This window comes from Punica granatum, chromosome 4 (assembly GCF_007655135.1).
Source record: "Punica granatum isolate Tunisia-2019 chromosome 4, ASM765513v2, whole genome shotgun sequence".
Taxonomy (NCBI): Eukaryota; Viridiplantae; Streptophyta; class Magnoliopsida; order Myrtales; family Lythraceae; genus Punica; species Punica granatum.
Genome location: NC_045130.1, coordinates 33,722,954 through 33,741,315, shown reverse-complemented (window position 1 = coordinate 33,741,315; position 18,362 = coordinate 33,722,954). Strand labels below are relative to the sequence as shown.

General features: G+C 39.3%; 2 protein-coding genes across 2 annotated transcripts; one reads left to right on the top strand and one right to left on the bottom strand.

Moving 5' to 3' along the window:
- Positions 1 to 350: 350 nt before the first annotated feature.
- On the bottom strand, positions 351 to 11,186 carry LOC116205863 (polyribonucleotide nucleotidyltransferase 1, chloroplastic). Its single transcript, XM_031538551.1, has 25 exons — positions 10,809 to 11,186; positions 10,337 to 10,405; positions 9,480 to 9,586; positions 9,339 to 9,381; positions 8,472 to 8,555; positions 8,227 to 8,291; positions 7,948 to 8,104; positions 7,474 to 7,530; positions 7,265 to 7,378; positions 6,604 to 6,867; positions 5,932 to 6,006; positions 5,529 to 5,642; positions 4,841 to 4,933; positions 4,274 to 4,452; positions 3,862 to 4,045; positions 3,696 to 3,743; positions 3,323 to 3,395; positions 2,864 to 2,937; positions 2,677 to 2,784; positions 2,496 to 2,590; positions 2,124 to 2,187; positions 1,770 to 1,823; positions 1,642 to 1,683; positions 907 to 1,359; positions 351 to 753 (listed from the first exon to the last, which is right to left on the bottom strand). Exons 1-24 carry the CDS (start codon positions 11,103 to 11,105, stop codon positions 991 to 993), a joined length of 2,829 nt encoding a protein of 942 aa, XP_031394411.1. The 5' UTR covers positions 11,106 to 11,186; the 3' UTR covers positions 351 to 753; positions 907 to 990.
- A 4,776-nt stretch (positions 11,187 to 15,962) lies between these two features.
- Positions 15,963 to 18,140, top strand: LOC116202834 (cation/calcium exchanger 1). Its single transcript, XM_031534459.1, has one exon. It carries the CDS (start codon positions 16,115 to 16,117, stop codon positions 17,891 to 17,893), a length of 1,779 nt encoding a protein of 592 aa, XP_031390319.1. The 5' UTR covers positions 15,963 to 16,114; the 3' UTR covers positions 17,894 to 18,140.
- Positions 18,141 to 18,362: the final 222 nt, after the last annotated feature.

Genomic DNA, 18,362 nt, shown 5'->3' with positions numbered 1-18,362 from the left:
CTTGATGTGAGATTTGATGTGAACTACATCTCTTCGGCCAGAATTTCGCTTTCAAACTCAGAACGAGATATGGCCTTACTAAGGCCATCAAAAATCATCGTCGGTTTAACCTCGGGGAGACCGAAACATGCACTCAAGCAATGCCCATCCGAGTAACCTTTTTGTATCATTACTGCTGTTGGGGTGTCGTTATATCCCCCAAGGTAGGGATGTTAGTTTTTTTTTTTTTTTTTTTTTGCTGGATAAGGATATTAGTTGACATATATGAGAATGATGAAGGCATATTTTGTATTTCGCATCTTTGTTAATCTAACCCGTCTTAACTAATCCTAGAGCATTAGACAGATGAATCACCTGAATTTCAGATTTGATAAGTCGAAAACAGCAAGTCGAAAAGCACCAAGCAATTCGTTCTTGAAAAGCGATAGTACTTGCAGTGGTAGTAGAAAAGGACGCGAATCTAATCCAGGGGCTCGTAATGTCGATCAGCAGAAGCTAAAACCTTTAGACAGACAAGAAGATTGCAAAATTAGCAAAGGACAGATTTAACTAGCATTTGGAATCCTCTAGCTATGTAATTTCGCTTTGCAGTCCGAGGCCTGTCTAAGACACTCCATTCATGCATTCTCCTGCAAATATTTTGTCCTTGCGATGAGACCGGCGGTTCCAAAGAGGGATCTCCATCCCTCAATGTCAGGCCCCTTATAAGATAAGCTCTATGGCTGGGGATAGAAACTCATCGATGACAGGTTCCTGACAAAGAAAGGCCAAATTTCTGATAAGCATGCGGAACTTGAGTTCGGGCGGATCAGTTGGTCTATTAGCAAAAAAATATATATATATATATTGTTGTGACGATTAAGATTTCAACGGAACAGAATAGAGGGCAGAGAAATATTGCCATACCTCTTCAACGGTTCACTCTAGAAGCTGATTAAAAGGGCCCGTTGCTATGTAAATGAGCCTCCACAAGTTTCTCATCTTCAGTCTTCATCCAATCTTGGCCTCTCCATTAACTAAACTAGTTCCCTCTTTGGATGTTGTGCTCTTCTTAGCCCTTTCTTTGTTGATGTAAGTCCGGTCTTTGGTGGGGTTCACCACTCTCTTGACGGCCTTCTTCCGTGGTGGTGTGGTTTGCTCTGGTGAGCTGCTTCTAGGTGAGGTAGTGCTGCCCTCGGAAGACTCAGATTCGTCCTTCAATTTGATCATGACCTTCTTCGGTCCATCCAAGTCGGGCAACGTTGGTGAAGTGGAGCCATCTTCAGAAGCATCTGTCTGCTGCTTAGGGCTGGCATTCGGTTGCTCAGAATCAGGCATTAGTGCTCGGCGGCTCAGACGAAGTTGACCCTTGTCATTCACCTGGACAAAGTCCCCATGGCCAGCAGCAAATTATTTTAAATGAGTAAACATGACAAAGAACTACCAACAATAATAACATCGATACGCAAATTGACACACGAGATTTTCGAGGCCTTAACAAATGCCTTATCTGAACCTAACAAGTCAATGAAGCTTATTACTAAGAAATCAGTGTTCTTCAACACCGTCCAGGTCCTCTCTGTTAGCAAAAGCCACTAAATATAGCATTGAAGATCTTCAACAACTGCTAGTAACATATTGCGGGTGGAGAAATATTTTTACCTCGATAAGTTTTACATCAATATGATCCCCAACTTTAAAAGCCTGTGCCAGTATAACAGGTGAATATATCAACACAAAAGTACTTCCAGTTACTTCATAAACGGAAATTGAGAGAAGAGGAGGCATACATCTTCAGCCTTAGGAAGCCAACTTGAACTTAACTCGCTGATATGGCACAAACCCTGGGAAAATATAATTGTGAGAAGCAAATTCAACCACCACCAGGATATATAATAGATACTTTTACAGTTTGATAATATTATACAGTTTGATAATTATGATGAAATTGTCGAGACGATGTACCAAGGCATAGGGGCACTTTATATGAAATATTAATAAAATTATGCAACCAGATAACTCCAGCTATTTTTTCAGTTTCGGACGCGAATTCACCTAGGAGACAATGGAGTTTCAATAATAAAGCATTAGCTTGTCTCATGCAACAACTTCTTGCGATTTGTAACTTTGTATCAGATACGTACCTCTCTACCAGGTGCTATCTCAACAAAAACTCCATATGGAGCAACTGATTTGATCTCACAGTCCCTGATGAGAATGTAATCAACCAGACTATATAAGACACCTTGTGTAAGAAAAATGGTAAAATGTGAAACAAGATAATGCTACATCAAATAATAACATCCAGCAGCAAGACATTAACTGCTAAGCATAAACATCCATTGAAAATCTGAGTGAAGACAAGAGGTGGGGTGAATCATACATCATATTATCGAAAATCAAATTTCAAATATCTTCTGTGATGATTTTTAACTTCCATGCTAAATAAAGCAATATGCATTCCAATTTCTAGGTACAAGGGCAAGCGAAGGAGAATTAACTCTGGAGGCAAATACCTATAAATGTCACCAACAGTCGGAACCATTGTCAGATTACTGATGATGGCCATAGATTTCTCCAGACTAGACAAATCTTTTGCCGTAATCTTCACCTGAAAAAGAAAGATAAATAGTATAAAACCTACACATAATTTTGCCAACACTATAAATCAAAGATCAAGTGTTTGATCAATCATACTAGTCCATCATCCTGGGTGTCAATGGACTCTACACCAGTTTCTTCAATTATACTCTTCACCTTCTTCCCGCCGGTACCAATGATCAAATTGATTTTCTCTGGTTTGACCTGCATAAAAAGATAGCATGTGCTAATATATACAAATGTGTAGAGCACAACATCAAAACTGACATTATCTGACACAAACCTTCATCACATGAATCAGTGGAGCGTGCTTAGAGAGCTTTTTCGAAGGGGGAGGCAAGCATTTTAACATTTCCCCTGAATATGGTAAAAACAGATTATTCTTGATGTAAAGTGAAGTCCATGTAAATGTAGCAATACAAACATTCCAAGTTAATAGTTGCATGTTAGACATCAGTTGATTCGCATCAATTTGAATTACCAAAAAGTTACATCAGGTTTTGACTTATAAGAGGAGAGAAACGAGAACTTCATATTTAACAGCAAGGAATACTCATAAAAGATTTTTTTTCCTTTAAAAAAGCAAGGAATATTAAAGTAACAAGTCAAACAAAACCACATAACCAACAAGAATTCACAATTTACTTCATCAATGCAGCTTTCAGTTTTTCTAAATTTTGGTAAATATTTTCCACAACTGCTTATGTTCATATCTAATGAATAACTTATAGCATGCGTTTACCAAGTATATGCCTTCGACCATCTCTTGCTTGTAGAAGTGCCTTCCTCATGATGGGTAAAGTAATTCCTCCAACCTATTGAAGAACCCATTCCAACTATTTTAATGGAGAAAATAAACTTCCTAGAAAGCTCAAAAGGGAGATCTAAAGGATTCACAAATAGTGTTAGTTTCTATCCTAACTACTGACACTGTATAATCTCCAAGCAAACATAGAAATGAAAAAAGAAAAAAAGTGAACAACAGAAAGAACTCTCAAAATTATATAAAATGTGCTGACATGAAGAGGAAAGCAATATACTGACAGGAAAGCCACCAAGAGGGAGAAAGTAGACATTCTGAAGAACAAATAGGCATCGATGCATCAATTAAATACCTTTATATCCATCTGAAATGCTGTTATGCCATCTTCATTTCCTGCTACCTAAAGCACAAAATCAGATGGGTCGGCAAATTTAAGCTTTTATTTCACCATTACTTGACAAAAATAGAAAGTCTTGGAGTTCTTGAAGATAATGAACATTTTCCCCCCCAAAAAAAACCTTAAAATCCATGTCTCCTGATACATCTTCAGATCCTGTTATGTCAGAAAGAATAAGAGGGGTTCCATCTCCCCCGAATTCCTGCGTGTCTAATACCATTCCCATGGCTATCCCCGCAATGGAGCTTTTAATTGGAACCCCAGCATCTTGCAAAGCTAAACATCCCCCGCAGACAGATGCCATGCTGTGACACCACCAAAAAGTCATCAACAAATGAGAACTTGAAACTAGGCACAAACACTTTAAATTTATTTTAAATTATTTCTTCGGAAAAAGCAAATGAAATAAGTCAGTTGATTGGATGAAAACAAGGTTATATGCATCCAACTTTTGACGGCACTATTATACACTAAAAATAAGAGATCAGCTAAGAGCACCTTGGTCCATCGTAATGAAACTAACGCTAACCCACCTTGAGGAGCCATTGCTCTCAATAATCGTACTCTCAACACGGATTGTGTAAGGAAAATTATCTTCAGAAGGCAATATAGTTTCAAGAGCTCTCTCAGCAAGCATGCCATGTCCAATTTCTCTTCTGCTAGGTGCTCCCATTCGCCCAACTTCCCCAACAGATGAAGGAGGAAATGAGTACTAGAACATCAAACACCCATTGCAAACTTCATTAGCGCACAATATTAATTAAAACTTACCATGCTAAGCAACTGAGATTCACATAGCATCCTTTAAACATCCAGTAATACGCAGAACAGTATCCCTCATCCAAACTCAATCTCAAGCATCTAGGAGAAGAATTATGTTACTGGATTGGTTTGCTATACTTAAGGAAGTTTTTGGTGCTCAACCATAAGCCTTTGGCTTTAAAATTCCACTAATTATTCAGAGTTCTTTTACAGCTGATGTGAGATCTCATTAGGCAAGAAACAACATAGAATCTTTTGCATATCCACTTAGTCCTACCTACTTCGATCCCTCAATATAAACCCCAGTAGTAAGAATAACAGGAGCAATCCACACACACCTGAAGATAAAATCTCTTCCACTCATCATCACCCTCAAGATTGTCAATCCTTTGCGCCATTTGCTTATCACCCAGGGTAACCACTGCCAATGACTGGAAACACAAAGTAGAAGATAAAGAAAAGAAACCTAGATCCTAAAATTTCAACCCTTAAAGCTAGAGACATGAATATCAGTTGCTATGTTCGTAGTCCATAATTTGAATGGTAAAATTAAAAAATATTGTTCATAGGGGCAACTGGGTGCCAATCCTTTTACATATACAAAATGGGAAGAAATAGGTGATAATAAATATTGAATCAATTACATTCACATTTGTAACCCAAATTTGCATAAGTCAATATTTATGGTTTTTGTGCAGGTTTAGCTGCAACATCTTATAAACAAACATGTCTAGTCTCCTAAATATGCACTGCATATGCATTTTGTTGCGAATTAGCAAATATCACGAGAGAGAGAAAGAGATCAGAATCAGGCTAGACAAGCATTTAAGACAAAGAACAACAGCAATGTGTGCCCACATGCACATTGAGCTGATGACTTCAGGTTTAAAGTACTTTCTTGCGAGCAAATCACGACTGAGAAAGACAGGGAGAAAGACAGGGAGAAAGAGAATAGGAGACCACATTTAAATATAATTTGCATTTAGTGAAAAGTAAATAATTACTGCAAGAAGAAAGAATTCAAACCTGCGTTTCCCCACGTGTAAAAAGAGCACTACCATGTGCTCGAGGAAGTAATCCACACCTTGAGTTAATTGGACGTATTCCATCTGATGTTCGTCCATCACTTCTTTTCCCCCCCTGCAAAAAGTCTATTTAAGGAAAGGACGCGAGATCTACATAATAAGTATATGAATCGTAATGCTAATGCTTTTTCCTACATACTGAAAAGCCCTCTACTCATAAAATTTACAGAAATTCTGAAACAATTCCTGATAAGTACAAGGAAACTCAAAATAAATTATAATTGATGTTTACAACATTAACTATAAATGTTTTATAAGCTTCAGTCTCTCAAAAGATGCTTTATGACACAAAAAGAGCTCTGCCAAATCCAAGACGATAACTCCAGCCAGAGCAGTAGGTGTACCTCTACAATACGTCTTCGAAGGAATTTGGAGCTGACTTCCTTAAAAACAAGCTTCACATCCACCTCAGAAAAGCACTAAATACAGAATAGATTAGAGCAAAGGTTAACCAACATCAGTGATAATATTGGAAACATTAAGCTAGAATACACCTATCAAGGTAGTGATTCACGTCCCATCAGACAACTTTAAAAGTTGTTATCACATGAAAGGCTACAGATTACTTAATTTTAAAGTTGAATATCCAGAAAGCAGCCAACCACACCAATGGGATGGTGGCAGGTGGTCTACCTTAAGTTGCGCACGCTGACATTAGCAAATATATTAGGCAAACTATGTTGTGCTTAATAAAAAGAGCCAGTAAGTTTCAGACAAGGAAGAGCCAGTAAGTTGTTTTGATGTGTTAAGCTTTTTCTTTATCTCACCCAAAATATTCTCAAGACGCCAACAAAGATTTTCTCCCTTCTTACTTTCTTAAATGAAAAGCAGAGAGATGATGAAATTGTCTTCTTGTCATTAGTTCATGATAAAATATCCTGGCATTTGTCCAATAAAGAAACATGTGGAGTACATCTTAACTAAAAAGAGAAGTTAAATTACAACTGGAAGACCAATGCTGATTGCAAGCTTAAACAGACATAGCAACACGGAACAAATGGACTCTGGAATGTTACCAAGGGAGTTGATTTTCTAGGCAGTGGCTTGATGTGAATATCACCTTCATCAACTTCCCCGTCCACAACTACTTCCTCATCTTCATCCTCATCCTCAAGTACGTCTGGTATTGTCTCCGCTGGAACGAAGGTTGCATCTTTGCTGACATATCCCTTTTCTGTGAGTATAGTCAATACCTTGTCTTCCAAAGACGTTAGTGCCTTTCTTCTGGGTATCTTTTGTTTGATTTGCAGCACTTTCACCAATTCATGACCAGCGATTTCCTTACAAAGAAGAATAAATAGGACCTTTTCAAACCTCAAATCTAAGAGGGCAAGGACAATTCACCACGCCTAAAAGGTGCGTGCAAAGGGAGAATATGATAATGACTCAAGTACGAATAGTAAGTGAGGCTATTCCAAGAGGCAAGAACTAACTTCACTAACAATCTGATGCATAGCATCCTCACATAAATGCACTTGAGTTAGTGTTATCTAAATAAGTAGATGAAAAGGCCATCATTGTTGTTATGCATCAAGTAAGCTTTAAGTTTTTACCCCGAAAATAAAAAAGGAATTTTAATCTAACTTCAACGAAACAAATATATATGATAACAGAGAACCCTTTTGGTTATGTAAAAATTGATGGTAGCAAAATAAATTCTAAATCAGGCGAGCATACCTCAACATGCTTATATAGCTCCGGCGGTGGTAATTTAATTGCATCCATCATCTTTGGCTTCCCACACTTCTTGACCAAAGCATCCACCTCCTTGCAGATTGCTCGTACTGCTTCCTATATTAACAATCGGAAAACACATGTAATGAATTCCTGAAAGGGAATTTTTTGCGGGAATTAAATAAGTGAACATCAACGGTCACCGAACCAACCTGCCCCACTTCTACTGCCTCAAGCAATTTCTCCTCTGGCAGAAAGTTACAGTACCCCTGCAAAGTTTAATGACAAAAGTTTTGAGAAGAGCAGAGTCAGAACTTCAAGAGGACAAGAAAGGACTCACAATCAGTATAGAAGAATCCGTTCATTGTTCAACACCCATGGCTTTCTATATGGTGCACATGTTAATAAAGTTCACAAAGAAAAAGCTGTACAGACTATAAAACAAAAAAATTCAATAAAATTAACTAAAATGCAAGTGTTTATAAAACCAAGAGTTCCTAATACATGCCTGTTACTATCCAAATTTTTGTCTGGTACATTTTGTCCACCACATGCAAGTTACTGAAAAAGCATAGTGCCACATCAAATTAGCAATAATTAGCCACTCCAAATAAATCATGCAAAAATAACAAAATAAAGTCTCTATCTTACATAGACCTCACTTTTGAACAGGATTCAGAATTCACCTCTATCATCAAGATGGCACTATCGGTTCCAGCAAGCACCAAATCCAAGTCTGATTCTTCCATCTCCTTAGTTGTAGGATTCACAATAAATTTATCTCCAACAAGACCAACTCGAACCCCTGCAATTGCTTTTGTGTTCGGTACTTCTGAAAGGGCTCTGCAGTATTCAATATCTTTGAAAAAATTAGACAGTTCTCACGTGGAAGGGTATCTTTTTCTTTTCCTTGAATATATGCCAAGTGCCGAGCGAGTAAAGAACAAACACATGAGCAGACTTACACCGCTATTCCAGCTGCTGTGACTGCCAAACAATCAGGGGAGTGCAAACCATCATAACTTAAAACCTGGTTCATCAGGTTTGGAAAATGTACATAGAAGATCAAACCCATATACTTAATACTAAAAAAGATGAATCGATCAATATTTTTTTATTATAAAAGATTGTCACAAGATTGTTCTTGCAAAATTTATATCCAGAGGAACCCAAGATGAATTTAACTGATGATGGACAGAGTGAGCCATACCCATGATAGAACTTGAGTTTCATGGTAGAAGCCCTTGAACATGGTTGGACGTAGAGGTCTATCTATCAATCTACAAATGAGAACCTACACATATAGAACAAATTTACAAAATAAACAACACTTGCCAATCTTTAGGAAAAGATATTAAAGATTTTTAATGTTTAATGACATCAAACATTATGACATCGTCAGTTATCCAAGTAGAACAGACTTTTTTTTTCCTTTTCTTTTTGAGAATTAAATGAATTCATTAAGGAACACCAAGAAGGTGCTAAGGAACAGATGTACAAAAAGATTTCCCACGAAGTCACCCCTAAGAAAGAGAAAGGGAGTTAGTTAACTCCAAAATGCATATCCCACCTATACACTTGTCTATAGCAAAAATATACAGTCCCAACCCATCTATTTATGAACAGATGAATCTTGATGAAGTCCTATTTAGCTAATTCCCTTTGTGAAAATGAAAGAATTAACGTTTGCCATACCCCTAAAAAGAATGTCTTTGACATTTACTTCTTATGAATAGAATGTAACTTCGCATTTATTCTGTACATAGCAATTTTTTTTTTCTCATGAACCATTTAAATTTTACTCTTTTGGTACAATGTACTGCTCCTCAAACTCTATTTTACATCATCATCTCATCATACGTGGCAGCTGCTATTTTCACCAATCCATACAGATTTAAGAAAAATGGCTGATGAAACTTTTACATGTTCCCAGGAACAGGAAGTCGTGAATTAACCATATTAGTGAAGGCAATTGCATTGATATGGGGGGAAAACGAAGGAATGAAAGCAACTATTTCAAGATAATGACAAGCTAAAAGCAAAAAAAAAGAAATGAATGCAAAGAGAAACAGGGTACCTCATGATCCTTAGTCTTCCCTTCTCGTTTGAAAAAACCTCCACTGAAATTGAAAAAACACACTGAGATGAAAAACTTTACTTTGTGCAACTGATGAATGTGTGAGCTTTTTAATAACAAGGTGGAGTTTTCATGACAAACCTAGTTCGACCAGCTGCAGAAAACCGCTCTTGATAATTAACAGAAAGAGGGAAGAAATCACAAGGCTCACTTGGAGTGTCTGACAAACAAACTGAAGTGAAGACAATCTGTCAGGAAAAACATAAACTTATCAGCTCCATGACCATAACAGAAGATCCTTACAGAACAGCATTGAAAATGGAGATGTTGAGTGCTGAACAATAATACAATAGCAAGCTTTTATTGGGTTCCCTCAATCAAAAGCAATAACAAGCCTTCAACATTTTAAGTTGAAGATCTGTACGTAAAGTTGTTTACATGTTATAACAGCGAGAAGAGCTGGTTCTGAATATCTAGGTATCCTCATCTACCTTCTTATCCAACATAGTTCAACTCAATCAGACTTTTCAATTAGCTCACTAAATCATATTTGTACTATAATGAGTACATGATATCTATATCCATACCTAAATCTGAGGATGGATAATAAGGCTTTCTTTTTTCCATCTGTTCCTATCTTCAAATTTATGTGACAGTGATTGGAATAAAACATCCAGATGCAAACTTTCTTAAGAAGAATTACATGACATATCAAAGAATGAGACATGAGTCGAATTTCATTGTATTTCAGTACAAAATAATAATAATAATAATAATAATAATAATAATAATAGTAAAGACAGAGCACATAATTTGCAAAAAGATACCAGTACTAGAGCCACTTTCACTCTATGAAAACAATACTGAACTCCAAGAAATAAAGACTACAGCACAGCTGCATTTCCAGAACAAAACAACTGGGACATATAACTCCTAGAACTATGAACTTTTTCATCAACAATTAGCCTATGGATTGTTATCTCACAATCGGAACTTACTGTTTCGCCATCTGTTATGGTAACAGCTCCACTAGCTTGCCTCCCCATATGACCCGTCTCAACTAAAATCTGCAGATAGTACAACATAGCATGAAATAATGCTCCAAGCGGCAACACTGGGGAATGTCACAAATGCCACTGCACTTAGGCCAAACTCGACATGGGCTTCCTCAAAATCAGTTCGGCCTTAGTGCATTGTCATGCGCAAGAAGTGAAAATAACTTCAAACGGTGGAACACGCTTAAAAACAATAAGAAGGCAATCTTCAAACTCACTTTCGGCCAAGTTAACACAGCAAATTTCCAGTTTCCGAATGAGACAGAACAAAACACAAGCAAGATAGCTTGCCACACTCGTCAGTCAACCGGAAAATGGAAGCTAAGCCACCTCTCATACAAAAACGCCATTCCAAAATTACAAATTTCGGCCTAACGACCTACAACTGAACACTGTACAAAACAAAGAGGCTCACGCGTCTGTTGCCGAACGGAATTTCGACGGAGAAAGGCTGCGGAAATCCCGAACTCGGACCATCAGCCAGCGCAGAGTCAGCATCTTCAGCTTCCACCACAGCTCGAACACTGAACCGCTTCGAGTAATAACCGCTCGTCGACGCAAGCAGGGATAGTGAATGGAACTTGGACTTCCTGGGCTGGAGAAAGCGGGAAAAGTGGGGGAGGGGCGAGACTCTGCGGCCATTGCCGGAACTGGGAAAAGGGGGCTTGATCGAGTGGCACCTGCAGCGGATGCTGCTAGGGTTTACGAGCATCTTCGTCGGAGCTGTCGATGGGGTCCGAGCTGGTTAGGGAAGCGGAGGAGCAGAGAACCGCAGGGGAGAGTGTGACCAGAGAGGGACTTTATCCGTTTCCGCTGCGTGGCGCGGCAGCCGGTGCACGAAGCTTTGCAGAAATTCTTTTTTGGACCCTGATGTCTAAATTTTTCAAAACAGGACCCTCAATTTTAGTCTCGTCCCGTTTTAACCATGAGCCATGGTTTCGTACAGCGCCGTTCTTAGAGGACGCCGCCAAATCTAATCTTGTGATCAACCGTTCAGTTTGGGGCAGATCACGTAAATGCTCAATGTACTCAGCTTAACGGGTGTTTTCAGGCATTTAAACCCGAAATCAATTAGAAAATGTTCCAATTTTCATTTTTTAAAAAGTTGAGAAATAGTTTATTAAGTAACAAGTCAGTCAACATATGAATGAAGAGTGATGCTTTCTTCCTAATTGATTTTAGAGTTAAATGCACTTTACTCCTGACCTATTAGGTGAATTTAGGTTTATCCTCTGACCTTCAAATTTTTGTGGAGTACCCCTAACCTTACCTGAAAATAAGTAAGGTGCACCGTTAACATAATTCTAGTCAAATTTTCGATCAAAAGAGACACATGCTCCTCGCATGTTAAATTAAAAGGAACAAAATTGTCACTCCATTCATTGCAAATAACCAAAAAAAAAAAGGAAAAAGAAGAGAATGTTGATTTGGGAATTAGGGCGCCATATATCCACCCACTCTGTCTTCTCGCCAAGCAAGTCCAGAGAAAGTTGCATTCACATCTCCCAGGCAGTCCCATCTCTAGTGAGCTACAGCCACCATCGCCGGTGAGCTGATAGACCCCATCTTCGTTGGTGCAAGTTATAATGGATCAATTTCATGATTGGGAACCGATTTTCCATCAAATGTTATTGAACAATAGCACGTATAGAAGGACTCGACTAGTGATAGAACTATTCCTTCCCTGGTCATCAGTGTTGTCCGAGTCTCATCCTTTACTTGTTTTAGGCACATGAGACAGAAGAATTGAAAGGTTGTGCTTATGATCCTACCAAAATTATCATGCTCGGTTAGTCTCATCGAGCCCATAGTATTCGAACTCTCTTGCAAAGTCAGTAAAACGTTTCATAGTACAACCTTTAAGTTCTCTTTTTTTTTTGCAGCAACTAATGGAGTGACAATTTTATTTTACCCATTTTAACATGACATGTGAGTGGCATGTACCTCTTTTGGCCGAAAATTTGGCCAGAATTATGTTGAAGGGGCACATTGCTTATTATTCAGTAAGGTCAGGGGGTGCTTTGCAAAAATTCGAAAGTCAGGGGGTAAGCCTAAATTCACCGAATAGATTGGGGGACAATGTGCATTTAACTCTTAATTTTATTTATCGTTGAGCTTTTTAGTGAGTTCCGTCTCTTATTTAAGAGATTATTATTTGATCTTTAGCTTTCATTTTATGTTAAAAATGTAATTGAAATATTCATGACTCATGAGGATAAATCATAAAAATACGTAACATTGCCCACCTTGAATTTTCTCCCCTTTAAATTTAAATTTTTTTTTTTTGGGCAACACTATTAGGGATCTTGGTGTATGCATATATACAAATATTATCACTCACCATCACCTGATGTGTTGGACGATGTTAACATTGCGCTGAAGCGTGCCATAAATCCTGAAATTTCAGGGTCCATTTTGGCAAGAGGAAAACTTCAGGGGCAAAATGGTGCCAATACAAAAAGAGAAGGGGGAAGTTGGGCTTTCCTTGGGTGGGCCGGCGGCCCATGATGGATAATCCTCTGCCTTCTGGGCTTTGGACTCTGGGCTAATGTATGAGATAATTAATAAATTTTCGAGTGGGATATCAAGCTACAATTAATCGAGACGAAGTGATCCTAAAAGTGTTCGATTTGCCACATCTCTTTTGGTAAAATCATATTACATAGCCTCTTCAGCTAGTTTATAAGCCAGTACCTAGTATGGGCTCAACGTACGATGTGAGGTTATGTTCAAACTCGAATGTCATATCTCTCAATATATGTGCTATTGTTACCAGAATAAAATGATTTTCAGAGACTTGCCACGTGATTCAATCAGGTCATTAGACGTATCGGGAGCATTCCTGTAAATTACAAAAATCTGAGGGTATCGACGTAATATTAATATAATCCCAGAAGAACGGCGTCGTTTCTGGCACAGCATACATATTTAGATTCTGAGCTTGTGAGTAGACAGAATTTGGACGTAACTGTGCATAGCACTCATGACTCAGATTCTGTGATTGATTGGCTTTTAGAATCTGAGCGGTGGCGATGTCGTATTCGAATCATAATTGCTTTAGAATCTGGGCAGTCATGACGTCGTCTCTAAATCACGACTGTTGGGCAGTTGCAGATCGAGAAGATAAAACTTATCCAAGGTGGACTACGTTAATGTTGTGAATAACGATTATATGGGGATAAGATGACGGTTAAAAACAGTTGGCTAACAAGGAGCCAACATTCTCAAGATTAGAGAGGAGATTTTATAACCGTTAAGAAGGGAGAAAAATCTATAAATACTAGAAAATCCCACAAGATTGACACAGACAACTCATTCAACGGACATAATCTTTGCAAATTTTTCAGCTTAGACGAGCTTGTATCCTTAAGAGCAAGAGTAATTTAGATATCCCGAACTTGTAGCAGTAGGGATTCCATTCAAGTTCACAAGTCTGTGGCGACAGGATTACATCCTCAATGACATGGTCACGACTCCATCAGCTTGTTGACAGAAGGTCTCATCCTCATCCCACAACTATTCGCCCAGAGCGTCTCAACATGGTCGCATTCCTTCTACTTCGTCTACAAGCAATCTTAAACCTGAATTCAGAGCCTAAACTACCTGTCTCGATAGAAAGCAAAGTAAGTTATCCTCTGTAATTTTGGACTAAGTTGTTTATTTATATCTCGTTGTGTTGCAATTTCATCATTGTATATATCTTATTCATTTAATGAAGTATCTTTTTTCATTGATTGTCTACTTTTATTGAGTGAATCTCTTTAATACACATAGTCCTTCTACATAAGGCATTACCAAAAGAATCAACTTAGAATTTGAAAGGAAAAGAAGTTTTCCAGTTTTCTCTCTTTACAGAGGAACTAGAAACCGCCTTTCTCCCAAAATTCGACAACAACTACAAAAAACACATACATTGGTTCTCACAAGTTGAGGCACTTCCGATAATGCAGCCTTGCATTTCTAAGTTCTCATCGTATTTCGGATCTTGCATTTCATGTAGTTCCACAAGATAGAGGAGTTTATTGCCACTTCGACTGTCTTTCTCGATGAAACTTCCATATGAAAGGAATCCATATTATTGTGGCTGCATTACTATTCAATCAAACCAAATTATCAATGGCACGAAATCGAAAATGCCAATGTTGTGGAGAAACATATTTCACCATTTTGTTAGATGTAGCTGGCAAATGTTTTTGCTCTCACAAAAACAAAGACCCAACACTACTTCCTAAGGGTTTCCTCATGTCTAATCACGAGGTACCGTACAGTTAGCAAACTGCAGAATGTATTGCCACTTCGACTGTATGTCTCGACAAAACTTCCATATGAAAGAAATCCATATTGCTATCACGAGGTACGGTACAGTTAGCAAACTACGAAATGTATTGCCACTTCGACTATCTTTTTTGACGAAACTTCCATATGAAAGGAATCCATATTGATGTTGCCGCATTACTATTCAATCAAACCAAATTATCAATGGCATGAAACCGGAAATGTCAATGCTGTGGAGAAACATATTTCACCATTTTGCTAGATGTAGCTGGCAAATGTTTTTGCTCTAACCAACACGAAGACCCAACACTACTTCCTCAGTGTTTCCTCGTGTCTAATCACGAGGTACGGTACAGTTAGCAAATTGCGTTGTCAGTGAATGGATTTTATTTGTAGTACAGGGGTCCATAACTTGTTAAAAGCACTTTGTGGCCAAGCCATTATTGAATCATGATTGGTTTTGCCTTGTGCCTCGAAGAAGCTTCAAATTGCTACATTCCCTCTATTTTCCCTCCAAAAAAATCATTCCCCCTTCTTTCCCAGGAAGTTTCCTAGGACTCTGTCTTTTGGAGCTTGTAATTCAAACATAACAAAAACCAAAATAACGCTTGCCCATTTAAATCAAACCTCAGAAGATGCATATTCAATGGGCAGCAGAAGGCAAGATTGTGGTCCAACGGAAGCTTTAACCCATTGAATGGACTATTTAAACATCCCAGACTCACCAACCTGTTTTAAGAGCAATGGGACAAGTGCAGGAACAAAGAACAATAGAGAGTCCTTCTGTCATGAACCTAACCGGCACTTGAACTTCATTATGGACTTGTCATCATGTATCAATTTGCATATACTCACACTTAATTTGCTTGCTTCCTCGTAGGTTCACCCCGATTTGTCGTTGCTTTCAAGCGGTTTCTTCTGTGTATTTCGCACGCTCTTGCACTTGTGAAATCGTCTTACGAGCTTGCAACAATACCTTATAAGGTTACAGGAGAAGAAAATGTACCCCCTTCATCTGAAATAATTTTGAAATCCGAATCATTAGACATCTCGCCATATGAATTACTAATTACCTCTATTTGTTAGCCACAAAGATACTACAAGAAACTATTATATGCTTTGCAGTAGCACATGGATTCACTGTGCTGCAAATACCGAGCGAACGTTCATCCAATGTAGAATTAGTAATCTTATCATTTTACGAGGTCATTTAACCAATTAACACATTTTCCTCGTTGCAACTCTCCTCTTCATTAAATACAGCCGCACAATACATTGAGAATCACATGATACGTCGTGAATGCGTATCGGCTATAACTTTGATAAGTGACCGGACACCTTTATTTGAACGTTTGATTTTCGGGGTAGTTATATACATCCTCCTCCTAAACTATCCCATTGGGACAAGCCATTCCCCGCCATTTGAATTCTCTCAAAATTTGCAACATGTCTTCACATCAATCCCATTGGATGGCCAATCCGTCTCCAACTAAACTCTCCATCTTCCTGAATTTGTCTTTCCTCCTCTTCCTCGTCCTCTACCTCAAAACCCAACTATCCAATGACCTGGGATCGAGCCTACCGAACTTCTCCACTGCTGTAACAGGTCCCCGACTCCTCATTGAGCCACCAGAGCACGACCCACAAGCCTGCAGTAGCGTTCACGATTTCTCGGATAACAAGTCCAAGTGCCGGTATGTGAGGTCGGATCCACAGTGCAGGCAAAAGGGCTATATAAACTACCTAGAGATCTTCTACTGCACGTTTGGGAATTCCTCCTTCTTTGGGCACACCATTCTCCTTCTATGGCTCTTTGTTCTGTTCTATCTTCTTGGCAACACCGCTGCAGAATACTTCTGCCCCTCATTGGAGAGCCTGTCGAAGATCATGAAGCTCTCCCCCACCATAGCGGGAGTGACCCTGCTCTCGCTAGGGAATGGAGCCCCAGACGTCTTTGCGAGCATAATCTCCTTCACGAGGACTGGGAATGGCAACGTCGGGCTTAACAGCATACTAGGCGGGGCATTTTTTGTATCGAATGCGGTTGTAGGAGTGATTAGCATATCAATCAGCTCTCGCGAGGTTGCAGTTGATAGGCCAAGTTTTATGAGGGACCTCCTATTCTTTCTCTTCACCCTTGCTTCTCTCCTCGTGATCATTTCTCTGAAGAGAATAGGGCTATTGTGTTCAATCTGCTTCGTCTCTATTTATTTTATCTATGTCGGCACCGTGTTTGCTATGCAGTTATTCCACAGAAAGAAGAGGAAATCAAACCCGGTCTCGGTGGATCAAAATAGTTTGGAGGAGAGTGGCATTGCTTTACTTGGTAACGTTGGGGAAGAAGAAAAGTCTGTGGCAGTCCAAATAGAGAATGGCCGTATGACGGATCAGACTGAATTGCAATTCCAGGAATATTTCCGGGGCTTCGACTACTTGACTTGGAGTTACTTTGTGAAGCTACTGCAGGTCCTGGAGCTACCCCTACAGCTGCCTAGAAGGCTCACGATCCCGATCGTGAGCGAGGAGAGATGGTCCAAGCCTTATGCTGTAATTTCAGTTACACTTGCCCCGGTCCTATTAGCAGCTCTCTGCAACTCACAGAGAGATAATGTCAGCTTCAAGAGCAGCACGCTCTTATACTTAACCTCGGGGCTCATAGGGATGGTACTAGGAAACCTCGCGTTTGCAACCACAAAGAAACAGACCTCGCCCAAGAACGGCCTTTCCCTATGGCTCTTCGCTGGCTTCCTGATGTCGGTCACCTGGACGTACATTATAGCGGAGGAACTCATCTCATTGCTGATCTCGGTTGGAACTATTCTTGGCATCAGCCCATCGGTCCTAGGCCTGACCATCCTGGCCTGGGGCAACTCCCTCGGGGACCTAATAGCGAACACGGCCATGGCCATCAATGGCGGGTCCGACGGGGTTCAAATCGCAATCTCAGGATGCTATGCCGGACCCATGTTCAACACCTTAATGGGCCTGGGCTTATCATTGGTGTTCCAGTCCTGGTCGAAGTACCCATTGCCTTACGAAATTCCAGGAGATAGTTCTGTGTACGAGATTCTCGGATTCTTCATCAGCGGTTTGCTCTGGGCGCTCGTGATTGTGCCCAGGAAGAATATGAGATTGGACCGGTTTCTCGGGTTCGGGCTTCTGGCCATCTACTTGTGCTTCCTGTCCCTCAGAGTTGCCAGGACTGCTGGTCTTCTAAAGGTTTAGGATTAGTCCTCGAAGCTCTTTATCCTTATGGACGAAATTCCTAGGTTTTGTGGGACAGACATTATCATATTCTTGCTTGTTCTTATTAAGACACTCTCGATAAGAAAGGTTTCAATCTGTTTCGGTAATTCGCGTTGAGCTGAACATTACTTCTTGGACTCGCATCAGTTGAGTCTAGATAGATTTGGTGTGTGTAAACATGAGATATACATCAGCTTTCTTGTCAAGGATTCATTTAGCAGCAAAATCGTGTTCTCCATGACAATACCACAAACAATGACGCTTCCTCGATTAAGAATTGATAAACTTTGCAGGATTCACGTATCGATGATTTGATGGGACAAAAGAATCAATCATCCGCTCCAATTAATGAGTAGATAGTATATATATAGAGCCATTTCAATGCAGCCGAGGTCCCCATCTAAAATGAAAATTTAAATTTCTTCCGAGAAAAAAGAGGATTTGGACT

Excerpts from the sequence above, each read along its gene's own strand:
- LOC116205863 (XM_031538551.1), bottom strand. The coding sequence starts at position 11,105 with ATGCTCGTAAACCCTAGCAGCATCCGCTGCAGGTGCCACTCGATCAAG. Across the intron at positions 6,007-6,603 it reads CTAGAAAATCAACTCCCTTG|TGCTTTTCTGAGGTGGATGT; the intron begins GTAACATTCCAG and ends TTCTGTATTTAG. Across the intron at positions 3,396-3,695 it reads CATTTCAGATGGATATAAAG|GTTGGAGGAATTACTTTACC; the intron begins GTATTTAATTGA and ends GTTCTTCAATAG.
- LOC116202834 (XM_031534459.1), top strand. The coding sequence starts at position 16,115 with ATGTCTTCACATCAATCCCATTGGATGGCCAATCCGTCTCCAACTAAA.